A 26,908-nucleotide genomic window follows, 5' to 3' on the forward strand; every position below is an offset into this window, starting at 1 on the left:
ACCTCTCCCGTACAATAGGATCCGTAGATAAAAACCAATGGTACTCCCTTTTTGGAAAATAGCTTCTCCCCTTATGATGAATAGTGATGAACCACTTATTCTGATGTTATGTGATGTACATGTGCTTTACCTTTTTCCTCCTGCCTGCTATTTCTCCCTCTTAGTTGAGGAACCCTCCAAAAGAAATAACAAGTCAGAGTATGATCAACCATGTCCCTCTAAATGCTGCAAGAATTACTTCACTGTTGATCATCATGTTCAGCAATCTTTCCAACTCCTTATACCTCCCAAATGTGAGATCACCATTTGTTACCAATTGTTATGTCCCGATACCAATTGTTAGGTCCCAGAGTATTCTAATCCAATATGTAAATGTTAGGTCCTAGGAGTTAGATTCCAATCATAAACAGATTCGAGACCCGAAGTATCAAGAACCATGTTTAGGGATATGGAATGGGATATGGTGTTTTTCTTTCTTTCTCACGGTGAGTGTATGATTCTGTTTGGTGTACCTCACATATGTTTCATGTTTCTCTCCACTCGTGTTTACACTCATTATCACAAGTGTATCACTTCTCTCATAGCTCCAAAATCTAGTTGTACCTACAAGGAAAATCACCTTAGCCATCCTTAAAGAGGTCACAAGTGGTGCAATGGGAGTTCGAAAATCCCCATCCTCGTTAGACTCGTCAGATGAATCCGAGTCATAATATACAAGTTGTTAGTTTCCTTTTGAGGGTTCCAGATTTGAACTCTGGGGAGTTAAACAATGATCCAAAGAATTTAGCATAAAGATCAAAGTTCCCTTCTGTGACGGCCTCAACCCCGGGGTCAGATTTGAACTCTGGGGAGGTTAACAATGATCCAAATAATTAAGGGGGCTTAATGATAAAATGTAAACACGACCCCATTACCAAGATCTTTTCCAGGTTTAAGTATGACTTAGGTTACAACTACTACAAAACCAACTTATTATAAGCAATCTTGATGCAACTAATTGAATACAGCAACTCAACAGACCATCTCTGGTCCCACACAACTACCTCAGAGGAGCCTCATACGGGAGGAACTGAAACTCTTCCCTGACTACCACGGAAGAATCTCCTAGGCATCTGCAATATATATATACAAAACATTCTGCAAGGGTGAGCAATCAGTTTCTCAGCAGTACTACTATATGAATAACATCTAAGGCAATTTATGATAAAACAGTGATAGGAACAGAAATCATAGCTCGTTTACAGAAGCAAGGTAAACATTCATAAACTGGATATTCAAAACTAGCATGCTTTATAAAACCATAACATCAGTCGTGTGCTGTGTATAAATACCAGAGTTAAATTTTAGCATGCTATCTCACTTCCAAATCATCTGTTTCAAACAAGTTGATTTGTTAAACAGTTTCAAAATTGAATCAATCAAATCTATAGGACGTTCAACGGGTGAAGATATTTGATCAGTCTATAATCACCAGACAGCGACTAAAGGCCGTCAACAATAAAAAATGTGTTCCGGAACTGGGAAGATGAGGTAGGTCTTCCCCTATTCTGGACTAATCGGTTAAACCGAGCGTTCAACCGAATTAGCCTCTTACGCCACCACCTGCTGGGCCGTTACCGAATAACGGGCCTCTTACGCAACTCCAATAGATTAACTGAATTCCCTTTTTACCTTTTTCCAAATTCTATGATATTGGTGGATCAAAACATTCCACGATATAGGTGGATAAAAATATTCCATGATATAGGTGGACCAAAACTTTCCACGACATAGTTGGATCAAAATATTCTCTTTATCCAGCTTTCCAAAATCACTATCACTTATCTCTTTTTAAAACCATTCTGTCACAGCATACTGTTCAAAACTTCTTTTCATTTTAATAATGTTTAGAGATAGGTGCTTTCAGAAGTTACTTTTCCCCAAAATATATTTTTAAACAACATTTTCAAATACAGGGGATATGTAACTTAAAACGTTATGTTCCGTTACGAGAATAAAACACCAGCTATTCATTTATACTGAACCACAAAAGAATGGTCAGGGGTACTTGCCTTGTAGAGCTTTACAATTATCTCTGATTTGTTACTGTATACTGAAAATATTTATTTGAAGTATGTACATTTATTTCTGGCCAGTTTATTTGAGAATCATTTGAATGTTTACATGTTGTCTAATATTATATATTGTGAACAATCTAGTATCAAATGGGATACAGAATATTAGATTGTTAAATACGGTTATATAATATAATAAGGTTCACAGCACAGGTGGTGTTGGACAATCCACTGGTATGGCTGTAGTATTATTTAGATTAGTTTATATTGACTAATAAATAATACTAGTATACTTTGTGTATATTGAACAGGATCAAATTTAGAATTGTTCTCTTAATACTGATTAAGAAGGAGAACTAAGATTCTATGTTATTATTAATGCTTAGGTTCTTAATCCGGAAATAGTAATTGACACGTGTATATTATTTACATGCTTTGATTTATATATGAAATAATTCGTTTGAATTATATCATTATATTTTGGGTGATGGAATTATATACATGGTGGATATCATTTATTGAAGGAATCCATGTCCTGATAATATTCGGGTTAATCATGTCCCCTTGAAAGCTCAAAAAGATTTAATTATGTGAAACCCTGCAGGTGGAATTTATTCTGGCATAATTAAATAAAGGTTGAGTGGATGATCAAGGATAAAAGATATTAATTAAATAAATTATCAGTAATTTATTTAATTAATGGACATATGATATTTTAAACATGGGGAATTTAATAAGCAAATAATATTGGAACCGAATTAATTAAATTACGGTATTAGGAAAGGTAGTGCAAATATTAATTCTTTAGTGGATTGAATTAATATTTAATTACATTAGGCTAGGCTCAAGATGTAATTAGAAGGCCCAACCTAATTATCCATGGTCCCTATTGTAGCCTATATATATTCGTATTCTATTCTTGCTTGGAATTGTGTGAAAATATATTGTAGCCACCAAGGAGCAAGAAGAGAGGATAACTTGAGAAGACGGAGGCCACACTTCGCTCAAGGGAATTTGGGCATACAATAGAAGAGCGTGGAATCAACAATTAACAACGTAATCCTCTTTTCATAATCTTTATCGTAAAACGTAGTAACACCCTAAGTCCGTGGTTCCCAACAATTGGTATCAAGAGCCTGGTAATGGGTTCTACGTTTTATGATATAATGTCCATGTCATAATTATATATGCGTGTATATAGTGTTTTGATTGTATTGGTTTTGATGCAGGTTGTTAATCCACTATTATGGCCATGTATATTTTAATTATGTGTTTGGATCCCACGTGGTTTAATCGTGGTTAATTTTTGTTTTGGTTTCCACGTGGTTTAATCGTGGTTGTAATTTACACGAGGGTTGATCGTGTTAGAATAGATTTTACAAAATTAGTTTTGTATTAGATCTATTTTTTTTGTAATTGTTCCGGGTATTTTGTAATAGTTATGTACGATCGGAAATCAATTCCGGTAGTTTTTTGTTCCGCTGTGCGATTACAAGGGGCTGCTGTTGATGTTTGGATCGAACAAAATCAAAACAAAACTCACAGAAAAGCAACAGGCGTGCGCGCGCTGGGGCTGCTGCGGCAGCTGAGACTGCTGGGGCTGCTGGGGCTGCTGGGGCTGCTGCGGTAGCTGGGACTGCTGGGGCTGCTGGGGGCGTCGGGGCGCGCTTGTGGCAGATTTTTTTTTAGAGCTGGATTTTTTTTCAAGGGCCATAATAGTGGAAAATTTATTTTAATTTTTTTCATTAAATTTTAATTATTACTTTAATTTATTGATTATCTGTGTCGTTAATTATGTGTGTAATTCTTTTAAAATTGCATGTTTAACTTAATTAGGACGAGATGAACATAAAATTTATTTATTGTTTTAATTAAATGTTATATGTTGCTAAAATTATGTGTGTATTTTGAATGCATGATTAGACATAATTATAACATTATAGGGCCCCATTTAATTTTAAAATTTCTCAATTTTAATAAAAAAAATCTAAGTGGGAGAGGGAATTAATATGAAATTAAATCTCATGGTCTCCATTATTGGTTGTAGGTAATTTAACATAAAGACGAATATAAATTATATATACGTCACCCATCGTGACATGTAATTTGTGGTGTCTAGAATGTTATAGAAATTACTAGAACAAACTTCTTAAATTAATAAATTTTAAAAAGGAATAAATACGGATTTTCTTTATTCTGATTTGGGGCGATTTTGTCAAAAACGGGTTCATCGAACTTGTAAGGCTGTGGGTTTTAAGCGAGACCGATGTGACTCCTCCACTACCTGGAAATCAAACCATTGATGAATATTGAATTGAAGTATTCTATTCAAGGCAAAATTACGAATATTGGAAGGTATACACGCCACCCATCGTGGCGTACCAAGTTCCATAGATTTCGAATAATTTAAGATTTGATGATGGTATACACTTAGCTATGAAAAATAATATAGTCCACCACAACGTGGCATATTGTTTAGTAATAGGACCGAAGTAACATTTAAACAAAATTAAGTGGTATACATGTCACACATCGTGGCGTACCATAAGCTTATGGTGTTTAGATGTTAGTGCATTAAATTTTAATAATTTAGATCTTAATAATTAATGCACCATTATTTATGTGATGTTTTTATGCATGATTCTCAGGATAAAATGGGCTTTAATCCACTATTCACCATACTTAAGGATAACAAACTTACCGGACCTAACTATATTGAATGGAAACGAAATTTGGACATTATGTTGACTGCTGAGGAGTACAAGTTTTGCACTTATGAACCCAAGCCTGAACAGCATGCTGCTGATGCTCCTGAAGATGAGAAAGAGTATTATAAATGGTGGATTAAGGCTGATGAGATGTCGCGATGTTACATTGTGGCAGCAATGTCAGGTGTTTTGCAGCATCAGCATCAGTCTATGGCCACTGCTTCGGATATGCTCTTTAATCTCAAGGAACTTTTTGGAGATCAGAATAGGGATGCTAGGCAAGTAGCCATGAAGGCTTTAATGAACACTCAGATGGCTGAAGGCACACCTGTAAGGGATCATGTTCTCAAGATGATGTCGCATCTGAATGAGATAGAGATCCTTGGTGCTGAACTTGACGGGGAAACCTAGATTGACATTATCCTTATGAGCTTGTCCAAGAGTTTTGAGCAGTTCCGCTTGAATTACAATATGAACAAGAGGCAGTATAGTCTCGCGGAACTGCTGACAGAACTTCAGGCAACTAAAGGATTATTTCGGCAGAGTGTTCAAGTGAATGTGGCTGAGAAAGGTTCTTCCTCTAAGTCGAAAGGTATTAAGAAGAAGAAAAAGGCTCAGACACAGAAAGTTGTGAAGGCAGTGGGAGTTCAGGGTGGTGTAAAAAAGCCTAAGGGAAAGTGCTTCAGATGCAAACAGTCAGGTCACTGGAAACAGGATTGTCCTCTTCCTAAGAAGACAAACAATACTGGTATGTCTCTTTCTCTAGTTACAGAAACATTTATAGCGGCTATATCTACGAGCACTTGGTGTGTAGATACAGGAGCCACTGATCATATTTGTAATTCTATGCAGGGGTTCCAACTATCCAGAATGCTTAGAGATGGTGAGATATACGTGTTCATGGGAGATGCTACGAAAGTAGCAGTAGTTGCAGTAGGAGTTATTCATTTATCTTTTGGTTCTGATAGGATTTTGGTTTTGAACAATTGTCTTTATGTACCTTCTTTTAGAAGGAATTTAATTTCGGTTTCTAAACTTGCTTTGGATGGTTATAATGTTTGTTTGGATCGTAATGTTTCTATTATGATGAATAAACGAATTATATGTTCTGGTACATTACAAGACAATTTGTATATAATTAATCCTAGTCAACCTGCACTGCAACTGTAATTTAGGGAATTGAACAACACATCTTCTAACTCTACTAAAAGAAAGGAACCTTCTAGTTTGAACCAAACATATCTTTGGCACTTGAGATTAGGTCATATTAACTTGAGGAGGATTCAAAGACTGGTAGTAGACGGGCCTTTAAGCTCATTAGCAGTGGAGCCATTTCCAATTTGTGAATCCTGCTTGGAAGGTAAAATGACTAATAGGCCTTTCAAGGCAAAAGGGAATAGAGCCAAACAACTGTTAGAATTGGTTCACTCTGATTTATCTGGACCCATGAATATCCAAGCAAGAGGTGGTTATGAATATTTCGTCACTTTCATTGATGATTATTCTAGATATGGGTACGTTTATTTGTTGCACCGTAAGTCTGAGTGCTTTGATAAGTTCAAAGAGTACAAAGCTAAAATGGAGAAGTGACTTAATAAAAGTATCAAGTCACTACGATCAGATCGTGGCGGCGAATACTTGCTTGGAGAATTTAGGGAATATTTATCAGAAAATGGGATAGAATCCCAGTTAACCGCACCAGGCACACCCCAGCAGAATGGTGTAGCAGAGAGAAGGAACCGAACTCTTTTAGAGAGTGTTAGATCGATGATGATTTATTCGGATTTACCCAAGTCATTTTGGGGACATGCCTTAGAGACAACAACTTATCTTCTGAACTTAGTACCTTCTAAGTCGGTTCCTAAAACCCCCCTTAGAATTATGGACCGGGGATAAACCGAGTCTAAGACATATTCGAATATGGGGTTGTCCAGCACATGTGCTGAACAAGAACGCGACTAAGTTAGAATCTCATACAGAAGTAAGGTTGTTTGTAGGCTACCCCATGGGAACGAAAGGATATTTATTTTATAGTCCGAAGAATCGGGATGTCATTGTTAGCACCAATGCAAGATTCTTAGAGGAGGAATATATAATGAATCACAAACCCATGAGTAGTGTCATTTTAGAGGAACTAGTGGGAGAGACAAATAATACCCATGAAGCTGTAGTACAAGTAGAACAACCATAACATAATGTACAACCTGTCACTAATACCGCACTAGTGCCTCGTCGTAGTGGGAGGGTTGTTCAACAGCCTGATAGATTCATGTTTTTGGGAGAGTCTTCAGACTTGGTCCCTGGTGAACATGATGATGATCCCCGTACATACGAAGAGGCAGTACAAGACAAAGATGCAGATCTTTGGCAAAAGGCGATGGAATCTGAGATAGAATCAATGTATTCTAATCAGGTCTTGGAGCTCGTGGAATCACCCAAAGGTATAAAACCTATTGGATGTAAGTGGATCTACAAGAAAAAGAGGGGATTAGATAAAAAGGTGAAAGCCTGGAAAGCAAGACTTGTTGCGAAAGGGTATACTCAGAAAAAAGGTATCGATTATGAGGAAACCTTTTCACCAGTAGTCATGCTTAAGTCAATCCATATTCTTTTATCTATAGCAGCTCATCTCGATTATGAGATTTTACAAATGGATGTCAAGACAGCTTTTCTTAATGGAAGTCTTGAAGAAACCATCTATATGCAGCAACCAAAAGGATTCATTAAGGAAGGCCAAGAGCATCTGGTATGTAAGCTTAAGAGGTCTATTTATGGACTTAAACAAGCTTCTAGAGACTGGAATATTCGTTTTGATCAGGCAGTCCAGTCATATGGATTTGATCAAAGTCCAAGCGAATCGTGCGTGTAGAAGAGAAGTGAAGGTAATGCAGTGGTTTTTCTAGTACTATATGTAGATGATATTTTACTCATTGGAAACAATGTTGAGATGTTGTCATCAGTAAATGCATGGTTATTCAAACAATTTGACATGAAGGACTTAGGTGAAGTGGCATACATCCTTGGGATCAAAGTTATAAGGGATCGCAAGAAAAGGATGTTGGCTTTATCTCAAGAGCCCTACATTGATGAAGTATTAGCTCGTTTTAACATGCAGAACTCCAAGAAAGGTTTTTTACCTTTTAAGCATGGAGTTGCTCTATCTAAAAAGCAGTGTCCTTCGACACCTAAGGATATAGAGAGCATGAAAGCAGTTCCTTATGCTTCAGCATGTGGAAGCTTAATGTATGCTATGTTATGTACGTGGCCTGACATCTGCTTTGCTATAGGCATGGTTAGTAGATATCAGTCGAACCCAGGTCAGGAACATTGGAGTGCAGTAAAAACTATACTCAAGTACCTGAGAAGGACTAAGGAGTATATGTTAAGTTACAAGGCCTCAGATCCATTTCCTTTGGGATATACTGATTCAGATTTCCAATCAGATAGGGATAAGAGGAAATCAACCTCGGGAGATGTTTTTACTTTGGGAGGTGGAGCCGTTATATGGAGGAGTGTAAAGCAGAAATGCATTACAGACTCCACCATGGAGGCCGAGTACGTGGCGGCCTCTGAGGCTGCCAAGGAGGCTGTATGGTTCAGGAATTTCCTTTTGGACTTAGATGTGGTACCTAATTTGCCTAGGAGCTTGATGGTGTATTATGATAACACTGGTGCTGTGGCAAATTCAAAGGAACCGCGAGACCACAAAGCAGCTAAACATATTGAACGTAAGTATCATCTCATACGAGGAATCGTAAAGCGAGGGATATAGTTGTGGCTCACATATCATCAGAAGACAACCGAGCAGATCCTTTCATAAAGAGCTGGCCAACCAAGGTTTTTGACAAGCATGTGGAAGCGATAGGAGTCAGATGGATGGACACATAGATTTTTATGTAATAGTGGATTAAATAAACATTGATGTACACATAGAATATTTTGAGTAAAAGTGGGAGATTTTTAGTGTATACTGAAAATATTTATTTGAAGTATGTACATTTATTTCTGGCCAGTTTATTTGAGAATCATTTGAATGTTTACATGTTGTCTAATATTATAAATTGTGAACAATCTAGTATCAAATGGGATACAGAATATTAGATTGTTAAATACGGTTATATAATATAATAAGGTTCACAGCACAGGTGGTGTTGGACAATCCACTGGTATGGCTGTAGTATTATTTAGATTAGTTTATATTGACTAATAAATAATACTAGTATACTTTGTGTATATTGAACATGATCAAATTTAGAATTGTTCCCTTAATACTGATTAAGAAAGAGAACTAAGATTCTATGCTATTATTAATGCTTAGGTTCTTAATCCGGAAATAGTAATTGACACGTGTATATTATTTACATGCTTTGATTTATATATGAAATAATTCTTTTGAATTATATCATTATATTTTGGGTGATGGAATTATATACATGGTGGATATTATTTATTGAAGGAATCCATGTCCTGATAATATTCGGGTTAATGATGTCCCCTTGAAAGCTCAAAAAGATTTAATTATGTGAAACCCTGCAGGTGGAATTTATTCTGGCATAATTAAATAAAGGTTGAGTGGATGATCAAGGATAAAAGATATTAATTAAATAAATTATCAGTAATTTATTTAATTAATGGACATATGATATTTTAAACATGGGTAATTTAATAAGCAAATAATATTGGAACCGAATTAATTAAATTACGGTATTAGGAAAGGTAGTGCAAATATTAATTCTTTAGTGGATTCAATTAATATTTAATTACATTGCGCTAGGCTCAAGATGTAATTAGAAGGCCCAACCTAATTATCCATGGTCCCTATTGTAGCCTATATATATTCTTATTCTCTTCTTGCTTGGAATTGTGTGAAAACATATTGTAGCCACCAAGGAGCAAGAAGAGAGGATAACTTGAGAAGACGGAGGCCACACTTCGCTCAAGGGAATTTGGTAATACAATAGAAGAGCGTGGAATCAACCATTAACAAGGTAATCCTCTTTTCGTAATCTTTATCGTAAAACGTAGTAACACCCTAAGTCCGTGGTTCCCAACATGATTGACCTTGAAGCGATTTGGACGTTCGACTTTATCGTCTAACTATTAGACTATCCTGGATTCGACCTCGATGCTCGGGTCCTCCGATTGGAACCTTGCGTAGCTTGTCGACTGATCACTAAGTTATATTTAGTCCGACGTCAACTCTCGGTTCGAACTACCCTATGTTAGACAACCAGTTCTGCTTGATATATCCTCGCTATCAATCCTAACCAAACGATAACAATCCTGACTCGTACTTATTCGTATTACTATAATACACATAACATATCAGGTTCACATTTACAACTTGGTTCAATAACCTTTTTTGATAATTATATACAACTATCGATTCAGAAGATAGGGTTGACGAATCTTTATAATACATTTATCACAACACGCAGGGACTATTGTAAAATAGTCATATTTATATTTATATAGCTATGTACATTCGACTGGTATTCCCGATATTTTACAGGATACGTTCCCGAATTTTTGGAATTATTTCCCGAAACTCAAGCAGCGTCTCCTTTGTTTATCGGACTGTCCGTCGAAACATAAATCGACGTCACCACAATCAACAACCACAATCCAAACCAAATTCATAACCCAAACGCCAATACGATTTCTAAAATAATTAACTCTTTTTTTCGAATACTAATATACAAACTAAATTATTCATTTTAAAATATTAGGACTCAGAATAAATCATCACAGTCCACCGTCAGCTCATCAAAATTCATCGCTGAGGGCGGTAAAACCCGGAGGTACCCTATTCGAGTTTCCAATCACGGATCTACCGATTAAATTCCTAATAACTAGAATTCATGATTTGAAAAATCATAGAAATTCATTCGAGTATTATAATTAATTAATAACTCGAAATATGCAAACATCAGTTCGAATTTTCATAGTTTCTCAGAGAATCAACTTGCAAAACAGCAACGCAACTGGAACACGCGCGCATGCATCACATGGACGCTGTCCACCATGCCGTAAAAGTACATGGCGGCAGCCGAAAAGGAAAATAACAGGAAACACAAACAGTAACAACGAACATACACATATATTCGCATGTATATATATATATATCAAATGAAGAGGATTACAACTAAAACAAGTAGCCGAAACCAACCGGAAGAAAACGACGGCGGCGGTGATTCCACAGGGGAGAAAAGTGAGGGAAACAGGGGGAATCGCCGGAAATTTGAGGGGAAGACAGGGGAAAAATTGGAGATGATCCAAAATGGGAGAGATCGAATGAAAGGGGAGAGGGCTGAGGGAGTTGTGTGTGTGTGTTTGTGTTCATTTATTTTTATTTTTATTTTTATTTTTTTTCAAAACAGTAACAATTGAACCAATCAACACATGCCACTTGTCTGTTTATCTCACCAGCACTTGACACGTGTCCATTCTTAAGTCGGGAAGCTTAATTTGTATCGCCTTTAACCTTTTTTGCGGTACAACTTGTGAATGAATATTAATCGAAATAATTCCAAAATAGTCTTAAAATGTTATAAATATCCTGAAGTTAATTTAAACATAAATTTTGTAATTTTTAAATCATTTTTGAAATGCAACTTATACCCGCTTTTAACGATTAAACGAAACATCGCGCAGGTGAATATAATCCCAAAAATCTCGAAATATTCCAACTTAATAAAATATGAATTTCGTAATTTTTGAAACATTTTTTATTTTATTATCAAATTTATAATAAAATACAATAAGAAAATCATTCAAGGCTAAATAATTAATGAAATATTGATTTCTAAATTTTATAAAATCCTAAAAATAATTATTGAAATTATAAAGTCATAAAAACAATTTTAGGGATAACCCATATAATTATGAAAAATAAAGCTGCAATAAAATCACTTTTAAAAGCGAAACAAAAGAATACAACCCAATAATTAACTATGTAATTCAATCCCATACACCAGTAATCACCTATAAATAATAACAAAGCAATAGCCCGCTGATAGAACCCATACACATATTTTATTCATTTAATTATTTAATAATTATACATTTAAATAATGTGAAAATATATAAGTCGTTATATCCTTCCCCCCTTGAAAAAATTATATCCTCATAATCTGATCCAACTAAATAAGTGAGGATTTTAACCTTTCCAAATCAATATTTTGTTTTCATAATCTAGTAAACTAATTCGGAACCTGACAATTCCCTTATCTTTTCAATCAATTTAGACTGAAAATGAACTTCATACAATAGCTTCTTATCACCCTCGGTTACTCAAACTTCAACTTCCACTCTTTCCGATTCTTTCCAATAAAAAATATATTTCTATCACTAAACAATTGCATACATGTAGTGTTTTATACTCGTGCACCTAGAAAAATAAAGTACTTTCTAGAAAGTAGAGAACTGTCACAATAAAATGTGTGTTGAGTGCTTTACCAAAGGTATTTTTTTTCTTGTTTAGGTGCTTTAGCTCAATCTAGTTGTCTCTTTTTCAGAAGTATATATAATAATAACAAGTTTTCTTAAATCTTACTAAGTTTACGAACATCAGCTAAGGTAATGATAAAGGTTTGCAGTTTCCATTTCCTTTCAGCTTCAAAGTTCCTAGAAAGATGAGATTAGTGCTCCCACAATACTCTGACGAGCACCGGAAGACTTCACCTCGAACTCCTACAAGTTCTACGTGAACAGGAATGCTCTTCAGCAAAGACACCATCTGAAGAAGGAAATGATCTTCTTATTGATAACAGCAGAATGATGATGTCTTATAATGAGACCGCTCTGGGATCTATGTTGATTAATAATGTGTGTGCTGATGAAAAGATCCAAACTTTTCTACTTAGTACTTCTATAGGCTGGTTATAAGCATGCGACATTCATGTAACTAATAATATTGCCCATATTTATGTTTTTGCCTGTCTGTTCTACTATAGATAAAACACAATGTATAGTACATATATTTCTTTGTAATAATTTTGTGTTGGATTAATATCATGCATTAAATAATGCACCAAATAAAGTTCATGATCTTGAGAATTAGCTTTCACATAAGTTGGTATAAAAGTAGTAGGTTTTGCTCTTTTTTATTAGTTACATACTTTTGTACTTGTATAGTATACATATTAGCAAGAGGATGAGACAAAAGTAAGTGATTCATCTGTTGGGATTGAAATTTAATAAAATCTATAGTACTTAAAAGAAATGTATGAGCAAAAAGAAAACTTCTACTCAATAGTTGCCATTCGACTACATTATACATGAGATGGAGGGATCAAGTGGAGGCATCAACCCCTTATTCAACAATAAAATGTTGTTAGAGGGGCAACCGGTACTCGTGCCTTTAGTGAGTTTGCCTTCTAATAGGCTTGCAATTTCACCACATACTTTTGATGGGTGTTCTTATTCTAACTTCTCTAATTTGAGATAATTTGTTCGATTTAAAAGTTGGTTGGTGGCATCCGTGCGGAAATATTAAGCTAGATCTTGTAAATTCGTTCTTGTAAAGTGGAAGCGAGGGTAGAACCCTCATATCATTACAAAAAGATGGTCATTTACTACCAACAAATCGGTTGGAAATGGCTGAGAATGGGGAGAAAATGCCTAAGTGGGAAATGTCATTGGTGGAAAATAAAGATGACCACAATTAATGTGGGACTCACATGTTGATGAGTACAGCCGCATGATACGGACCTATAATCCAACATGGAGTCCAACGTGGAGTGGGAGGCATCCAAGTTAGATGCCCCGTGAACGGTGGGAACCATCCATGTCACATGGTATGTTGGGTTTTTGATCATGTTGGAAATCATTTCCTACCACACATTTTGTACCTTCGGTTATGAATGTGGTAAGAATTGGCTAGAAGATGGTGGGAACTCTGAGGTTTTTGAAAGGTAAGAGCCGTAGGAAATGGGTATATTGATAGAAATTCTGGACATTTTGTTTCAATTTTGTATTTTAAGCATTACTACGAGCAGTATAAATATATTTTATAAAATATTTATATCAAAAAAATGACCAGAATCAAAAGCAACCCAACCACAACTTCCAAACTTAACAAAAAATAAATATATTTTTATAAAGTTTAGATGAAAATCAAAAAGATCACTAAAATGTCAAGTGCAAAAGGTTTTTTAAGCATTTAATTCACTAATGCGAATGTAACTAATCTCCACCAACATCATCATCCTTGTCAAAGCCCTCATATACTGAAGTGAGGTGATCCTTGTTCTAAGACACAAGTCTTAGGCGTACCAATAAGGAGTTAGTCATCCTTGTTTTATTAGAAAAAGGAAAGACCCAAGATCTAAGACCTAAGATTTCAGTCCAACGAAGAAGTATAAGCATTTAGGTAACAAAAGGGATTTCAAGTGCTTGAGGAGGTGACTATATTATTTCGTTCTCAGATAATTTTGTAATAAAGTTTAACTATTTTATTTTGAGGAGGCTATGTGTGTGTAACACTCTAAGATAAATAGATTGTGGTTAGTTGTAAAGGTTTCTCCAGTAACTATAAATCAGTATCTTTATAGTAGAGAAAATCTTGAGTCCGGGGAGGAGCTCGGGGACTTGACTAAGGGTAAGTGGACTCCAATTACTCAGTTAGCCACCGCCAACCAGCATTTTATCGAATGTGTCTACTATCTTGTGTTTCGTAACTTTACATTCTGCATTTAATTAGTTACTCAAATATAAAAAGGTAAACGTACACACGAGAAAGGAAATTTTGAAAAAGCCACCCTCTAAATTTTAAAAAGGTAATAAGCTATCCAACCCCCTTCTAACTTATTAAATTCTTACACCGGGACCTATCACATTGATTCAAATGGTCTTAGAATGCATGAGGACGTGGATGCATTACATGTAATTAGGTGGAAAATATTAGATGTCATAATAAAGTGGGGTTGTCATCATAAAGTCTGTTGGTATAACATCCAAGCCCATAACTGAATGCATACCGGACCCAACAATCCACCAAAGGTTAGTCTGAAAAATCTAACAATTTGGTATACATTAGATGTTTTCTTATATCTACAAAAACCCCAAATACTCTTATTATTATGCATGTGGGATGCTACAGTTAGTGAGGTATTTAAAAGAAAATCTATAAAGTTAAAATGCTAAAGAATATCAAATACAAACATGAACTCATTTGGTAAATAAATTTGTAGTGTTGAATTCCTTGTACAAAGCATGAAATTAAATTTTTATGAACCACAATAATTGTGATGACACTTCTTAACTCTAGCTATGTTCTTTTAGTTCCTCATACTCCAATTATTTCAATGATTTTGAATCAAACTTAAAACCCGAAAATGCTTTGAAATCATTGTACATGTGCAAATATATTATTCAATAAAATAATGTTCATAGCAATATACTTTAAAAAATAATTTAGCTCCTTCCATCATTATGATCATTTTTATCAAATTAAATTTTTATAATTTAAAAAAGCACAAAAACATAGACACACACGCGTATATATATATATATATATATATATATATATATATCCTTGGTAATTTTTTTTAAAACATTTGGGTCAAAGAAATTTAGAGCCTAGTTGTTAGCCCTCCCTCTCATTCCTTAAGGATCTGTTGTGGCGGTCATGGCCAATTGTCATTAACATGCCTAATTCTCATGACACTGGTTTTGGGCCTCGACCCTTTATGTTTTTGTGGATTCCTTTCTTAATACATAGTTTAGTTGTAAAGCTAAAACATTCAGATTATTTTCGTATGTTAAGTCAAGCCCTTCAAAACAAACACAATTTTTTGAATCACTACTTTTGTTAAAAAACTTGAAAATCTTGATGAACGTGCTGATGGGCAGAAATGGACCATGTTTTTATTGTGGAATAAAGCGTAACTGTTCTATAATTCATATACCTATACTCATTTCAAATAATTATTTCTAGAAGTAGTTTTCTTTTGTTACCAAAACTTGATTCACCATCTCTATTTGATATGTACTATATTGAATATATTTGAAGGTAAAAGAATGGCAGGCTAAAGATGCTAATTATACCTCTTTCAAAAACTTATTCTTAGATCTGGGTATCTCTCACTGAAAGATAGATTAATTTAAGTTTTAAGTATGGTACTAAAAATCTATTTAAAATTTTATATAATAGTTTAAAACATTATCAAATTTTAACTATTGGGATTTCAACATTTATAAAATAATTAAGAAGACATATTACATTGGATTTTATGAATTTTTCTTTAACAATATCATGACGATAACCAATTTTTTTCAATTCCATATTTTGTTGGTAATTAAAAAAACCAAATGGTTGTAGATTGTGATATAGTTTGATGGAGGACATGGTAATGACACAAAACATTTTAATGGAGTCATATTAAAAATATTTATGCAAAGGTTGAGAGATTTGTTTTTCATAATGTGTAAAAAATGTGATGTATTTGATACTATGTAAATATAGTGGAATATTCTAATCCGACTACCCATCTACTTTTCATAATTATTATATTATACGTACCTAGGACCTATAATTTAAGACTTCTACTAAAAAATACCATTTTAAGTTACTAATTCTATTAAAACCTCACTGAGTCAAAGTTGATCAAAATCACATAGTGTAGTCAAATATAAAATATTTTGGTATCCTTTGGAACAGACAAAGTATCGTGACGGCCGATACCCCGGTGAATGAAAATTTATGCAATGCCTGATGATCGAGGTGGAAGACTAAAGGAACACTCGTCAATTATGCTCCTATACATTGACTTGTCTAGAGAAAACAAAATTTACTTTTCAACGACAAGAAAGTTGTGTACGTCGAGGAAGATACGAAGAGTGAATTCATTATTCCCCTCGGTATGAGTCCTTTTATACTCTTTAATAGTTAGAATTTACTATAAATTGATTTAAATTTTGGGGTGACTCTTTTGATACATTAGGAAATTTTACACATCAAATAGAAATTATATTACTTATTGTTAGGCTGCGAGCAAGTCATAACTCCATAATAGTAGGATGTGTTCGTTTCTGGCCGACCTCGGATTTAATATTGGGCATATAAAAAAATACCTCATATTTTGACCTCATACTAATGGAGTTAATTCGATGCGCTATACAGCGAATTATTTTCTATTATCTACATGATTTTATACTTGGGTTGAGAGCACCAAACAATGATATCATCAAACACTGATCATCATCAACTACTAATAAGTTCCTAAACTTGCTATTGAACTTATATATTTATATATGCAAAAGTTCTACTTAGTACTTTTAAATAAAGCACTAAATAGAGTACTATATGTTCTTCTATATATATTTGTGTATATGTATATATGTATATATATAATTTAGTATCAATTTAAATGTTAAATATAACATTTTAAAAGTTGTCATTATTTTAAAAATGTTCATGAGTTGATATGTATTAACTTACTTATTAGCTAAATTTTTGTAATAAGAAACATGGTTAGATAAACAAAAAATTGGCTCTAAATTAATATACTGAACTCTATGTGGGGGTGGAATTTAGTGATGGAATATAGTCCCTTGTTGCATAGAATACACTACAAGAAAAAAAGCTAAATTTGACCGGAAAAAATTGGTCGAATTTAGGAGTTCGGTCGTATTTAACTAAATTTGATTGGAAAACTACGACTGGATATTTAGGACTGCTTATATTCAACTGAAGAAATTTGACCAAGGGTAGTCGAATTTAATTATTCACCTAAAATTTGAAAATCCCTCCCAAATAAATAAATATTAAAAAAAATTAAAGATCCTACCCAAACAATTAAATCTTTCGAACAAAATTTAAAAATACTGCCAAAATATTAAATTCAACCGTATGCAATCTAAAATTAATTTCAACTATTTTTGGGTGCAACATAAATCCAACCGAATTTGATTAATTTCAACTACCACCAGATTTTAAAAAGCAAGAGAATTCTGATCAATTTCATTTTATAATTTCAACATAACCAAACTAGAACATCTTGGAACATATATTTCAACAACCACAATTCTACACAATATTATCTGCAACTAATACAACACAAATATATAAAGAGACAATGTCATCATATAGATTTAATGGCTCAAAAGATCCGATAATTACTATTACAATGTACTAAAACCATATTTTTTTTCCTGCTAGGCATTGCATCAAACATCTTGTATGCGCTAACAGTGCCGGTGAAATTTGCATCCTTGGTATTGCTACTACTATCGCAGCTACAAACATTAGACAAAGATAGGTCTAACCAAAGTTTCACATCAAAATAGTTTTATTTAATTTTCCATTTTAACAGTATTAATTAGTGTTTAGTCCTGAATTGGTGTATCGATTTTTTTATAATTTTTTTTCACTGATCTAACCGTATGGATGTCACACACACAAATATATATATATATATGTATATATATATATTAGTGATATAACCAAAGTTTTAGATCAAAATAATTTTATTTGTTTAGTCATTTTAAAAGTTAAGCATCACTCTGACTAGTACAACTATCTAGCATAAATTTTAAGTTTAAAACAAATAAAAAATTTGAAAATTCTTATAACGCATAATTTATTTTTTTAAGAACTAAATTTTTTTAGTTGGATAATTTTTATTCTCTCCTATATTCATAATTTCAAAATATTCACTAACATTTAAATAAACTTTTTCATTAAAAATTAAAATTCAGAAAAATCCTAAATGCAACTGAATTCCATTGAAATATAACTTCAAAGAGGGAGGGAAATTTCCCTCACCTTTTGTTTTGAATATTTTAAAAGTATGGGTAAATTTCCCGCCATTTTTAAATATAAAATTTTATTGAAATCGGTTGAATTTAGGAGTGCCAAATAAATTACTTGGCGTGAAAATTCCCTTAATTTTTTATTGGGGCTAGATTCGACCAAAACAAAATTGGTATAATTTAGTGCCTATATTTGACCGGTTTAATTTCTGCCATTTTAATTTCAACCATTTTCGGTTATAATTGGTTGTAAATACGACCGTTTAAATACGATCATTTGAATTCGACCGAGGCCGGTCGAATTAGGCCGTGTCCAAAGGATTCGACCTTCTGCGGTTGAATTTAACCTCGATTGAATTTAAATCAGTTGTGTTTAACCTTATTTTCTTGTAGTGATAGTTCTTGTCAGATTACAACTAATTTTTAACTAAATATTAACAATTTCAAAAGAAAATATTATATTGGGAAACAAATGAGATATGTATAAAAAACAATTCTTATCAAGAAGATATATTAGTTAATATCTGTGTTCAATTTTATTTTCTATTTTTTAAGTTAGAAGAATGTAATAAGATGGAGAATTCACATATAGATTACATAAAGGTTTTTGAGTCTAACTACTATTATTATAACATTTGTTTTAGTGATATTATTACTTATTAAACCTTTTTTTAGATTGGGGAATTAATTAAAAATAATCAGTATTTTTATGGAGAATTTCAATCTATAAATGAGAATGTTTCAAACCCATTAAGGATGAAAAAAGTCCACAAGGAGTTTACATATCATGATGCAATATATGGGATCTTTGTCTTATTTTATTTTAATATTGTAATAAATATTCCATTCAGCACAAGCATGGTCATTATCACCATCACCTTCGCTCCAAAAAAATAAGATTAGATTCGAATTGCAGGTGTTGCGGATATCGAGAATGCATTATCGCCAGTTAATTCACTAGATGTAGTGCTTTTGAATTAGCATTGGAGACCAGATTATGATATTGAAAAGGTGATATTGTCGATGATAATTATGGTATCGGTGTTGATACAAAGAATAAGATGGATTTTTCTCTTCATTTATCAATAAATAATTGGACTAGCGGATACACACCATTATTTCATCATTGGATTAGAATTGTAAGGATGATATTTAACAGTTGTCTCCGATTTATTAGTCAATTTGGGAATATAAAGCATCTAATTTTTTTTAGGTTTGTCTCGTGCAAATTTTTTATTTTAATTATTGTATTAGTATTTATCAGTTTTGCAATTAGGTATTTTAATCATGCACTATTTTTGTCGTGCACCAAGCCAAGAGTCTTCACGGAAACAACCTCCCGTCACTTTCGAATAGGGCGGTCTTGGTCTAAGCCGTATATTAGAATTTTTTGGCATATCGCTTATCTGGAACCTTATACTAGTGTCACTTTCAAATTTATTATTGTGTTTCTTGTATTATTTTTTTTTAAATTGTGAGAATATTTAGAAAAAAATTAATTTTTTTCTTACGAATTGATAAGTTAAGGTCTTCATATGCATCATTTTCCATATAAGGTGGAGATACCTGTTATAGTTGGTCGGTTGCGATTAATAGTACTGAATGCCAACAGTTGGAGTCAACTTAAAAACAAATTCAAATTCAACAATTTGACATTTATCCCTTAAAATTGAAAAACAAATCCTCTAAAAATTGCTTGTATATCAAACGAAATTCTCCAATGATCTAACTCCAATATTTATTTGGAATTAGATGTAAAGGCTAAGAAATTTCATAAATTAATTAATGAAAATTACATACATTTTTATAGTTGATATTCGAGGGTAGTCTTGCGACTCCCATGATTTGAGTAAATAATCATGAAGATATGATATACTTTCATAATCTTCTAATGAAGGAATGGAATCGCTCTATTAAACACACTTATTTTCAAGATAATATAATACTTTTTGTTTATATTCAATCTGATTTTCTATTTCTTAAGCTAAAAGAATATAATAAGATGGAGAATTCACATCTAGATTACATAGAGTTTTTTTAGTTAAACTACTATTCTTTTAACATTTATTTTTGTCTTCCTATTATTAAGATTAAACTTTTTTATTGTTGAATTAGTAAAAGCAATCAATAGTTCTACAGAGAATTTGGATCTATAAATGAGAATATTTCAAACCTATTAAGAACAAAAAAAGTCCACAAGGTGATTGCATATCATGATACAACAGAAGAATTTAAGATATATGGGATATGATGTTTTTCTTTTTTCATTTTAATATTGTAATGAAGATTTCAGTAGTCATAAGAACGATTATCATCACCACCACCACTGCTCCAAAAAAAATAAGATGAGATTTGAATTGACGGTGTTACGGATATCGAGAATGCGTCATCACTTGTTCATCCGGTGGTTTAATGTCGATACAAAGAATAAATGGATTTTTCTCTTCAAGTGTCGGTATAGATCCAACTAGCGGACACCCACCATTATTTCACCGTTGGACTGGAATTGTAAGGATGAACTTCAACGTTTATCTCAGATTTATTAGTCAGTTTGGGAGTTTAAAATATCTAAATTTTTTTAGATTTATTTTGTGCACATTTCTTATTTTTATTATTGTTACTACGCCATAGACTGGATACTGCAACCCCAAGAAACCGTAACTGAAGGTCAAAAAAGCGTTGCTAAAGGCCAAAAAAAGGTTATGGCGACTCTTTTTCGGGGTTGCAATTTTAGGCGTTGCAATAGAGTTTTTTGCAACCCGGTGACACCTTGTTGCAACCCTTGGTTATCCATTACAGAAACATGCTATTGCAACACCAATGGGGTTGCAATGGGTCTTGAAAACTGTTACAGTAGGGTTTGAGCTATCAGTACAATATTTGTGGGCCCCACAATGGGGCCCACATGTGGGGTATCGATGCAACCTTTTTGGAACGCATTTTAGTGTTTTTTGCAACACTTTTTAGTATTTTTAGCAACGTTTTTAGCGATTATTAGCAACACTATAAAGACCTATTGCAATGCTTTTACAAAAAAAATGCTAGGAACTATTTGTAAATTAACATTCCCATAAATAAGACCATTGTCTTAAAACCAACACAATCCACAATCCACAAACCATAAACATCAGTCCACCAACCATAACATCAGTTTCCCCATACTACCACTACCTTCACCATCACCATACTACCAACTTGAACCAATGAGACTACATTTTGCCTTTTGATAAGATTATTACAATACTATATGAACATTCACATGCAGCTGTTTACTAATGCTATGAAATTACATGGCGTTTATTGGCCGTTATTTGACAATGATTCTTCTTACGTGTGATTGTTTCTCTCCATGGTGAGCCACATTCATATTTGCCTGAATTTCAGTATAATATTTTCTGTCATACAAAAAGTTAATATCAAACCAGAATCTACAAGTAAAGAAAGACGCGTACAAGGCTAGTAATCTACTACATAAAAAAGAATTAACATGTTTTAAATAAATAGATGAAAATAAGTATATAATAATTTTAATCTTTAAACATATCCTATAATATTTTGCAGTAAAATGCGGAGATGGTATGAGACAATACGTTAAGTAAGCCATGTGGCTCCAGAACCCAACCAGGGGATGCACAGATAGCTCCATAAGGTCGATTCAGTTCCCTCTGCTTCTTTAGTAATCCGATGAGAGTTTCTGTGCTCGAGAACATTTTAGCCCCAGGAAGTCCACCCTGCATATATGCAGAAGCAAAAATTAACTATAATTCTTGGTTTAATTAAAGATTTAAAAAATTTCTCACATTTGCAGTAAATAAATTTTAAAAGGCTACACAGGACTTATGGTACAAATACCTATTTATGTAAACAATTAAAAAATGATAAATAATAGTAGCAAATTAAGAACATATTTAAAATGATTTCTTAAGGTTATATACCATATTCCATGGTCTAGTAGTTATAATTGCCTATGTAAATTACTAAACTTTGAATAAGATAAGGGACATCCCTCCCACCCCACCACATATGACAGAATGTATAGAATGTAAATAAGTTTATGCTTTCAGTGTAAAAATACTTGCATCTTAAATTTCTTTTATTACACACAATTTTTTATCCATATGTACCAAATGCCTTCGACAATTAGTTCAATGCTTCATTTTAGTAATTGATTACAAACAATAAATTTCAAATTAGAATAGTGAATATACTTATAGCCCCATTTCTTCCCAAAGTAAGTGCAAACTTAAATATTTCCTCCATTGCATCTGGCATTTCCGTATTTCCTAAAGCATAAATTTCTAAAATCAATATCTCAGCTTCTAAAAAAATATTACGAGACTAAAGGTTTATGGAACAATCTGTGTACTGATACATAGAGCAATTAATAAAAAATTCTATAGAAAACTGATTAAGGTTTATCCATCTTGCAGGAAATCGTTTTTCTTTTGTCCTTTTTTTTGTCAGTGGTAGGTATAGGCAAAAGGTGTAAAGTAGAAACCTACTGCCTGCAATTACAAGCACCAAACTCTAATCGTATGGTGTCAAAAATCCTAATATATAATGGACGTGTAGAAAAGTAATCAGAATCAAATGGTACAAATACTTCTCAAGCATACCAGGCTCATTAAAAAAATAAGCAAACCTTCCCGAATTTGTATACATAGAAAACTATGGTAGAGCACGATGCTAATGAGACAGATTTTTTTGACATCAAGTACACAGTTCATAAAATCTGCACTTGTGAAGTTTGAACTAATTTTTCTACACAGGGTCCTCAACAGAGAAAATAAACCGGTACAGTAAAGGATATTTGTATAAAAGGAATAAATTCTAAGAAAAAAGATGCAAAAAATTAAGAATGTACAAGAACCATCAGTTCTGCAGTAATTCAACAAGAATCATTTTGAAATATTTTAATTCTTATAGAAAACTATAAACATAGTCAAAAAAGAGGGATAGATAAAGTTTAATGACTTATTTAGCAAATTTAACCTTGTCCAAGGCTTCAAACAGAGCTTTCTTGTGCTTCTTTGTGAACCACTAAATATACATTCAAAAGTATTAATAATCTATTATCTACTTAAATAACTTCATCTGAGCAGTAAATATATTTCCACATATAACACTCACAATCAAGGTTTTTTGTGAATTCGAGAATTTACAACCCAAAAATAAGCAAGAAATTACAAAACACAATATATGAAGAGAGTAATAAAACCCCTATTTGGGTAACCTCTCTCTATAATCTATTAAAATAATGGATCTGGCAGGCAAAGGGGGTCAATATATGCAACACATAACCCACAAAAAAGGATCAAAGTGGTAGCAAATGAGTAATAAAATAATAAAAACTTAAACGAAGATAGCCTAAACTTAACAAGATAATAGAAAAAAAAGAAATGGGAAGACATACAGCTCCAAGTTGATGAAGAATCTTCTCAAGAGCAATAAAAATGATGATAATAACAGCACAAACAGTAGCAACAGCCCATGTGGGTGTTCTATCAAGCTCCCTTGCCAACTTATCACTTGTTTCTCCACCTCCTCCTCCTGCCATCCCTAATAAGTTATCACTTGGACTCTAAACTTGTACTAGAATCTTGAAATTGCTCAAAACCTCATCTGGGGTTTCAAGACACGCATGCATTTGAGTGAGTAAAATAATAATTTGCACAAGTGGTGGGGGGATAATGGTAAAGTAGTGATAGACTCGTAAGAAGCTCAATAATAATGATGATGCTGATGCTTTAGGACAAAATTTCATTTATATGTATACATTTCGTGTCCCTATATACTACTAGTAGCAGTATAAGTTTGGCATACGCGGTTTGCACAATTGTTGCTGTCTTAAAGGGATTTGATTGATTGGGTTAAACAAAGTGAAGTTCTTTTTAGGACTTTTGATTATTTTTTATTATTATTATATAAATCGTTTAAAATAGTGCAACAAAGTTTATTATTCCGTTGATTACTCTAAAGTCTAAAGTTGTCTACAGTTGACTTTTCTTTTTTCGGTCTGATTTCCAGCAACCTTATTGCGAGGAAACTATGTTACTCAAACTTGGGGAAAAGGTAATGCTGGGAAAGTCTTAAAAACTGGAAGCATGTCATCTGTCCAATTCTTCCACTCAAATTCACACCCAAATTTAACACGATTAAACCAAGATCCAGAAAAATGTATCAAGACAATAGCGAGGATACTATGTTACTCATGAATGCTTTCACTTTATGGATAAAATTTAACACTCAACATTAGAAAAACAGAGTTCATAATGGATTAATGGTCAGTACTAATATATAGGTCTAAATTATCTATAATTATCATAAAATCCAGCAGGGTAATTGAGGTTCACGCTTCACAGAGATAAGCAGTGCATAAATGGGAAGTGCCGACAGTTAGCATAGAAACAAGAACTTACACCATCGATGTCGAATGTTGAAAAGGTCTCTTTCCGAAAGTCAACAGCTTCATTTGTAACAAAACACGGGTAGCAGAGATATGAACGCAGTAATACTAGATAAAAATTAACCTGCAACAAACTATATTCCAGTGGCACCATACCGATCTAGAAACACAAATTCCACTAGATTCTATCAGGCTCGACCTGATACCACGATTGAGCTGAATATCCTTGGTGAGAATAAGTACACATTTGCATCCTTAAGCTGCAACAACAAAACTCAAAAAACGAAGATCAGACTTAAAATGTGCATCTTACAAACAAGAGGATGAAATGGAAGTGGAGGCTTATTTATGCCTTGGTCGCCAGTTGCTTTTAGACGGTTGATATAATGATTTCCAAGCTGTTTGATTTGTGTGAAAAACTGACTTGTGTGCAATCTACACTATACCCTGTATTGTTGAAGATAATGCAGTTCCTACCCTCATCGGTCAATGTTGTTAGTTTTATCTACAAAACTCATAGTATTAGGGAGATTAGACAGAATCTGAAGCAGATAGGAAAAGCCACAAAAACAAAATCAATCAGGTAATTCACAACTATTAACCTAAGAAAATATGGAAGACATTCTGGAGCAAATGCACTTTCCAATAGAACAAACATTAAATTGCTACAAAAATTCATCAGCAAGCATATCAACTAAGCAAAATATTCTTACTATGTGTTACCAGTGATTACACAATCTGATAAAGGAAAGCATAAACATTAACATCAAACCCACCTCAATTATTCACACAATCACCTCAAAAAACACACACACAAAAAACACACACAAAAAACAAGAAAAGAGAAACAACCTTGGTGCCAATCTCAGAAATAAAATCCTACTGCTGAATAGCAAGATGAAAATCTTGAACATTAAAAGAAATACCTTCCAAGGGGTTAGTAAACACCTTCCAAGGGGTTATTTCTACACCTCTCATAAGCATTTTCAAACATTTCTTTAAGCTTAGTTCTCTCTTTTGTTTGTGGTGTTTGAACACTCACACCTGGGGCTGTTACTATTATTAAACGAACACAAACAACCCAAGTAATGATATAAAATGTAAATATAAGATAATAGAATCTGAAACCTGGAAGTGCAGGCATAGCGTAAGAGGAGACTTATCGACCTCAACGAGACAAACAGAGGGGGGTTGTACCTTAAAATCGAAACAAATCAAGGTTAACCCATTGATTCTGAGCCAAAACCAAACATGAACCCTAAAGTCTTCAAGAACACTCTTCAATCGAAACCCCGAATAGAAACCCATATTAGTGAAAGCCTAACCCCAAAATTTTGAACCTATTTTTTAGAGAGTGGAAATTGAAACCTTATTTAGTCCCAAACGAGATCCTAAGTAACCCCAAATAAAATCCCCAAATTTTGAAGCCGAAATCTTCTAATGAAAACCGTAATTTTGAGACAAGACATAGAGAAGCGGTTACTTGAGTGTGCGAGGGTGTGTGTTTAAGTGTGAGTATCCTGTTTACCCCATTCTGGTTTTTGTCTAAAATTTCAAAGCATTACCGCTTCCCAATTTTCAACCCCCGCCTCAACATTTTTTTATTTTAATTAATTTTTTTGTTCTTAAATAATCTTTTTAACATTTAATTATGAATAATAAATAAATTCAACTATATATATTGTAAATCAATTCACTAATGACGTGATAAGCTTTTAAACTTTCAATTACACTAATATTATTATTTTTGAAAAATAAATAAAATATGTATTTCAAATATAACTACACTAATTAATATTGTTTTTAATATTTTTTTATGAAACATGAAGAAATTCAAAAATATAAAAATATTGTAAATAAATCCACTAGTAATTTGTTAAGTTTTATAAAGCGTTCAATTTATCATTAAATATTTTAAATCAGTGCACTAATATTATTAACTTCTAAAACTAAATAAAGTATATATTTCAATTATTATTTCATTT

General features: G+C 33.2%; 1 protein-coding gene across 4 annotated transcripts; it reads right to left on the reverse strand.

The window, feature by feature from the left end:
* Positions 1 to 21,589: 21,589 nt before the first annotated feature.
* Positions 21,590 to 26,417, reverse strand: LOC141710642 (uncharacterized). Of its 4 annotated transcripts, XR_012570996.1 has the most exons (5): positions 25,080 to 26,417; positions 24,937 to 24,983; positions 23,931 to 24,067; positions 22,108 to 22,248; positions 21,590 to 21,912 (listed from the first exon to the last, which is right to left on the reverse strand). XR_012570996.1 is itself a non-coding variant. In XM_074513196.1 (3 exons), exons 1-3 carry the CDS (start codon positions 24,072 to 24,074, stop codon positions 21,825 to 21,827), a joined length of 351 nt encoding a protein of 116 aa, XP_074369297.1. In that variant the 5' UTR covers positions 24,075 to 24,392; the 3' UTR covers positions 21,590 to 21,824. The 4 variants fall into 4 exon arrangements, 2 of the variants coding, with proteins under 2 accessions (XP_074369297.1, XP_074369298.1); XR_012570995.1 differs by having other exon boundaries at positions 24,937 to 26,417; XM_074513196.1 differs by lacking the exons at positions 24,937 to 24,983; positions 25,080 to 26,417 and having other exon boundaries at positions 21,590 to 21,890; positions 23,931 to 24,392.
* Positions 26,418 to 26,908: the final 491 nt, after the last annotated feature.

The sequence above is a fragment of the Apium graveolens genome, chromosome 3, assembly GCF_009905375.1.
Source record: "Apium graveolens cultivar Ventura chromosome 3, ASM990537v1, whole genome shotgun sequence".
NCBI lineage: Eukaryota > Viridiplantae > Streptophyta > Magnoliopsida > Apiales > Apiaceae > Apium > Apium graveolens.